The sequence below is a fragment of the Solanum lycopersicum genome, chromosome 3, assembly GCF_036512215.1.
Source record: "Solanum lycopersicum chromosome 3, SLM_r2.1".
Taxonomy (NCBI): domain Eukaryota; kingdom Viridiplantae; phylum Streptophyta; class Magnoliopsida; order Solanales; family Solanaceae; genus Solanum; species Solanum lycopersicum.
This window is the reverse complement of record NC_090802.1, coordinates 42115014-42121937: the sequence shown is the minus strand read 5'-3', so window position 1 is coordinate 42121937 and position 6924 is coordinate 42115014. Positions and strand designations below refer to the sequence as shown.

Here is a 6924-nt window from a genome sequence, read left to right as displayed (position 1 = left end):
AATTTTTCCATTCTGTTGACTTTGCTAAAAAAAATTTGGAAACTCCACTGACTTGACTTTTCATAAATTATGTTGTTCGGAAAGAGCTATTCTTACTTATGCATGTCCTTGGTGTGTGCTTGCATATACCCATACATAGTACAAGTGTGTAGTAATCCCATACAATATCTACTTTTAGGGGTAAGCAAAGGTGGATGTTCGAGTTTACAGTACGACGTTGTAGCTATCCAGACGTGGAGAGCTTTAATCTAGATTTGGTAGGCCCTCATGCTTTTGAGGATGTCCACTATTATTATATAGCTTATATGTAGGCTTTAACTAGTGGGGAATGTCCCACTAGTGTTTCATTTCACGGTTCATTGCAGACATCGAACTGGTGTTGTGTTGTCAAGGATACGTTTAATGCAATTATGAACTGCTTCTTTCATTTGATTATTTCTATATTAGATGGTTGATTTGTGAACGCCCATGATGTTAACTATAATATGTTTCACATGAAATAAGAAAACAATATTTTAATCTTTCTTCTAAAATTTACCAAGATGAAGTAACATGGACGTATGTAGGCTTGTCGGCAAGCTCTGAGAGGTTAATGATGCCAGTCTCATCTGGGGTCTAGATTCCGGTCATGACAAAAGTAGGGCAGAATTAAAAATTTTCAAAAAACATACCATAGTCTTTATACATCTCTTTCAAATAAAGTCATTGGAAATTGTAAGTCTCAATCTCATCAAAAATAAAGACACGAGAATACTTTTGGGACACGGCCAATACACAATACTAATAGAGAAATACTTTGTCTATTACAATGCTTTTACTTGAAACATAAAAGGCATATATGCCCTCGAGTCAAATGAGGACATACTTCAACTTCTCTTGAACGATGCTATGGTCCAAGTCTTCCTTCCCAAATTCACCTCACGTACCAACAACTGTAGAGATAGATGAAATTATGGATTAGTACAACCACATGTACTAAGTAAGGGATAATACATGAAAAAAGTTGAAATAGACATTCAGTCGAAATATGCATCTTTTCATTTAAAAATTATATTATAATCATAAAAAAAACATAACAACTTAGAAGCATATAAGATAAAATTTAAACCTAATGTGGTAATTTTAGGTCACTTTAAAGTGAACCTCATACACTGCTATAGAGAAGTTACTTCACTATACAGTGAAGTAACTAATTTTCACCTTAGGCATCTTCTTGTATGTAATCATCCCACTTAAATCTATCCTAAGTCACTTAAGCAACAAAAAGAGAGACCACCCATACAACCCCTCTAAGCATGCGTAAATGATACTCAAGATTACTTATAATGAGTCACATACACACTTAAATACATCAAACGTATCAACATATCGATAGTATGAGATTATTTCATCAAAGGCTATCAAAAGACTTATTTAAGTAGATCAAGAAGATAACATCTATGATTGACATTGGGAACGTCTTACTCTACATGATTATTTTAAATGATCATGTGCCATGGTACCTAGGCTTGACACTTTGATGCCTCGTACCTAATTTGTGAGTTAAGTAACTACGAATTTTATTTTATGGTCTTTATTGCAAGTAGAATTCCTAAAAAAAGCTTTAATCGGGACAGTTGAACATCAAATTATATTTTAATACATAGAAATTTGTTAACACCCTTAAGACATTATTCTCTAATATACCCAATATTACTCAAAATTTGGCATTGGAATGCTTATATACCCAATACCTATTCTTGAAACATAATACTCGTTACTAGACGAGTACATTTTCTCGAATGTTACAGATACCATCAATATCAATGTGAACGTCAACATCAATGTCAATGTAAAAATAAGTGTGAACGTGAACTTCAATAAAAATGTAAACATTAGCTTCAATGTGAATGTCAAGGTCAATGTCAATGTCAACGTGAATGGCAATGTGAAAGCCAGCGTAAACATCAACTTCAACGTACATGTGAACGTGAAGATAAACATTAACGTGAACGTGAACTTCAACATCAATGTGAATATCAATGCCAATGTTAACGTCAATGGTAACGTTAACCTGAATATATACATGAATGTGATCATCAATGTCAACATCGACGTACACATCAATGTGAACGTTAACATGAACGTCAACATCGAAGTCATAATCCACATAACCATAAATGTGAACATTAACATTAACGTGAACGTTAACATTAATGTCTACATAAACTAAAATATCATTGTCAACGTGAACATCAATGTAAATGTGAACGTCAATGTGAATACCAACGTGAAAGTCAATGTCAATGATAACGTCAATGTGAATATCAACGTGGATTTCAACGTCAATGTCAACATTAACATCTATGTTAACGTCAATGTAAACATAAATTTGAACATCCACATTAACATAAACGTTAATGTCAACATCAACATCTATATAAATGTGAATTTCACTAGTCAATGTAAACGTAAATGTCAGTTGGAATGTAAACATCAACAAAAACGTAAACTCCACCATGATCGTTAATATGAACGTGAACACCAACATGAATGTTAATGTGAACTCAACATAAAGGTCAATGTAAATGTCAACATAAACGTGAACGTCAATGTGAATGTTAATGTGACTGTCAACATAAATGTGAACTTCCATGTTAACGTAAATTTAAAAATCAACATCAACGTGATGTCAATATGAACCTGAACAAAAATATCAACGTCAATGTGAATGTCAATGTTAACATAAACATCAACATGAACATCTATGTAAACGTGAACGGGAATGTAAATGTCAATGTTTACATCAACATGAATGTTAACATGAACGTCAATGTGAAAGTCTACATAAATGTTAACTTAAATTTAAATGTCATCATCACTGTAAATGTAAAAGTAAACGTTAATGTCAATGTCATAAATGACGTACACCTAAATGTCAGCTTGAATGTAAACGTCAAAGTCACTTTGAATGTAAACATAAACGCCATCACGAACATCAATGTATACGTCAAAATGAATGCCGATGTGAACACCAATGTAAATGTTAATGTTCAATGTCAACATGAACGTTCAAGTCAACGTCAACGTCAATGTAAACATCAAATTCATTATGAATGTCAATGACACATCAACATCAACATAAACATGAATGTTAACGTAAACATCAATGTAAGTGTTTATGTCAATATCAATATAAACATAGATGTCAATGTCAATGTTAACATCAGCATAAATGTAAATGTAAAAACTAACATAAACGTTAATTTCCACGTCAATTTTGGATGTGAACATCAAAGTTAACAGAATATCAATATTAAAATAAAAGTCAATGTAAACATCAACTAAAACATGAATGTCAATGAGAACGTAAACATCAACGTGTACATCAACGTAAATATCAATGTCAACATATTGTGAACATGATCGTCAAAGTGAACGTAAAAATCAATGTAAATTGAACTTAAACGTCAATGTCTATGTAAAGGTCAACGTGAACATAAAAGTCAACATGAACTTGAATGTGAACATCAAAGTGAAAGTCAACGTAAACATAACATGACTGTGAACGTCAATTTCAATATCAGTGTCATAGTCAACGTGAATCTTAACATCAATATCAATTTGAACGTGAACGTCAACATCAACATCAAAATAAACGTCAGTGTAAACATGAACAACAACATATATTTAAACTTAGCTTCAATGTGAATGTTAATGTCAATGTTAACGTCAAGGTGAATGTCAATGTGAACGGCAATGTAAATATCAACTTGAACGTAAAATGTGAACGTTAACATAAACATCGACATGACTGTGAACTTCAACATTAATGTAAACATGAATGTCAATGTGAACATCAACGTGAACATGAACGTCAACCTAAATTCATATGTGAACATGAACAGCAATGTCAATGTAAATGTCAACTACCATATAGACACCAACGCGAACATAAATGTGAATGTAAATATGAACGTCAACATCCATGTCATCATCCACATCAACATAAATATGAACGTGAAAGTTAACATTAATGTCAACATGAACAAAAACGTCAACATCAACATGAATGTTAATGTGCACGTCAATGTGAAAATCAACGTGAAAGTCAATGTCAATGACAACATCAACCTCAATGTCAACGTGAATGTAAACATCAATGTCAATGTCAACGTTTATTTTAACTTGAAGGTCAACGTCAACGTGAATATCAATATCAATGTCAATGTACATGTGAATGTCAAAGATCAATGTAAATGTAAATATCAGCGTGAATGTAAACATCAAAGTCAACTTAAACGCCACAATGAATGTCAATGTGAACGTGAACGTGAACATTAACGTGAATATTTCATTATACATGTCAAAGTAAATATCAACATGAACATGAACATCAATGTGCATGTTAATGTGAATGTCAATATGAACGTGATCTTCAACTATAACGTCAACGTAAACATCAATGTCAATATGAAATTTAACAAAAACATCAATAATAACGTGAATATCTATGTCAACATCAACGTAAACGTCATTGTTAATGTGAACATCAATGTTTATGTAAACATAAATATTAATGTGAACGTCAATGTAAAAGTTAACATAAAGGTCATCTTAATCATAAAATTAATAGTCAATGTCAATATAAAAGTAAAATTTAATGTCAATATAAGCATCAAGGTGGACATAAATCTCAGCGTGAATGTAAATGTCAATGTTAATATGAAGGTAACATAAACCTCACCGCAAACATCAAAGTGAAGGAGAATTTCAATGTGAACATGAATGTGAACTTTAAAGTGAACGCCAACGTGAACGCCAATTGTAAATGTCAATCTGAACATGAATGTCAATGTGAACGTGAATATCAATGTGAATATCAATGTAATACCAATGTCATTGTGAACATCAACATGAATGACAATGTACACATTAACGTTAACATGAATATCAATGTGAACGTCAACATTAACGTGAACGCCAAAATAATTGTTAATGTCATCATCAATATGAACGTCAATGTAAATGTAAATGTCAATGTCAATGTCAACATCAATATTAACATAAAGATAAACATAAACATCAATGTGAACGTCGACATCAATATCAATGCCAACTGACCATCATCGTCACCTTCAATGTCAATGTGCGTATAAACGAAAATATGAACGTCAATGTAAACATGAACATCAATGTACACATCAATGTAAGTATCAACGTCAACGTATTGTGAACGTGATCGTCAAAGTGAACGTAAATGTAAATAAAACATGAATGTCAATATGGGATCAATGTTAACATGAACGTCAACGTCAATATCAATCCCAACGTGAATATGAATGTCAATTTCAACATCAACATAAACGTTAATCTCAAAATCAATGTAAATGTGAACATTAGTTTGAAAGTCTACGTCAACATCAGCAGCAATGTTAATATAAATATGAACGTCAACGTAAATTGAAAAGTCAGTGTAAATGTTAATATAAATGTCGATGTCAATGTGAAAGTAAATATTAATGTCAATATCAACATCTACGTGAACATAAATGCAAACGTGAACGTCTAAACGAGAATATATACATGAAAAAAAACATCGACATAAACATAGACGTAAACAAGAACATTAACGCCAATATGAATATAAATGTGAAGATCAATGTAAATGTCTATGTGAATGTTAAAATCAATGTCAATATCAGCATCAACATTACTGTAAATGCCAATGTGAACGTCAATGTCAACATCAACAGTAATATTAATGTCAACATCAACATTAATGTCAGCATCAATGTAAACGTAAATATTAACATAAACGTAAATATTAGCGTCAATATGAATGTTAATATCAAAGTCAACTTCAACTTCAACTTGAATGTCAATGTAAACGTGAACATCAACGTAAAAGTTAATATCAACAATAACGTCAATGTGAATCTCAACATCAATATCAACATCAACAATAACATCAACGTGAATAACAATGTCTATGTGAACGTGACGTGAATGAAAATGTAATATTGAACGTTAATGATTACTGTTAACGTAAATGTTAGCCTGAATGTCAATGTCAATGTGTATGTCAACGTGAACATCAATGTGAACGTCAATGTAATATAAATGCCAATGTTAACGTGAACGTCAACGTGAATATTAATGTGAATGTCAAGTTGAACATAAACTTGAACATCAATGTCAACGTAAATGTCAATGTCAACGTAAACGTCAATATTAACATCAACATAAATATCAACATCAATGTGAACAACGAAATAAACATGAATATCAATGTGAACATCTATGTCAACGTCAATATAAAAATTAATGTAAATGTAAACATCAATGTCAACTTAAACATCAACATAAGTGTATTATAAACACAATATAAACATCAACATCAACGTTAATGTGAAAGTAAGCTTCAGCATCAATGTTAGTGTCATCGTAAATGTGAACGTCCACATAATCATAAACATCAGCATTAACTTAAACTTCAACATAAATGCCAATGTTCATGTTAACATGAATTTTAACGTGAACATTAATGTAAATGTGAAAATCAATGTCAACTTCTATGGAAGTCCCCAAAAATGACTTAGGTGAACTAGATCATAACATGTTGGTTTTGATGGTATAATGTCCTAAATCTGTCTAGTATATTGTATACAGGCAGTAGCTAAACGTCAATGTAAATTTCAATGTGAATGTAACATCAACATCAATGTAAATATAAATGTAAACATAAATATGAATGTAAACATAAATATAAATGTAAACATTAACGTAAATGTATTATAATGTTCTGTACTTCAATGTTCATCAATGTAATGTTATGTAATGTAACGAACGTCAACGTACATGTGAAGGTGATAGTTGACATGAACATCAACGTCAATGTTAAAGTAAACTTCAAAATCAATGTCAAAGTAAACTTTAATTTGA

At 31.4% G+C, this 6924-nt stretch overlaps 1 protein-coding gene across 1 annotated transcript; it reads right to left on the bottom strand.

The window, feature by feature from the left end:
- Nucleotides 1–1759: 1759 nt before the first annotated feature.
- LOC138347582 (uncharacterized) lies at nt 1760–2500 on the bottom strand. The gene has a single exon (XM_069295878.1). It carries the CDS (start codon nt 2498–2500, stop codon nt 1760–1762), a length of 741 nt encoding a protein of 246 aa, XP_069151979.1.
- Nucleotides 2501–6924: the final 4424 nt, after the last annotated feature.

Bases quoted from the DNA above. Each gene is read 5' to 3' on its own strand.
- LOC138347582 (XM_069295878.1), bottom strand. From the start codon at position 2,500: ATGGTGGAGTTTACGTTTTTGTTGATGTTTACATTCCAACTGACATTT.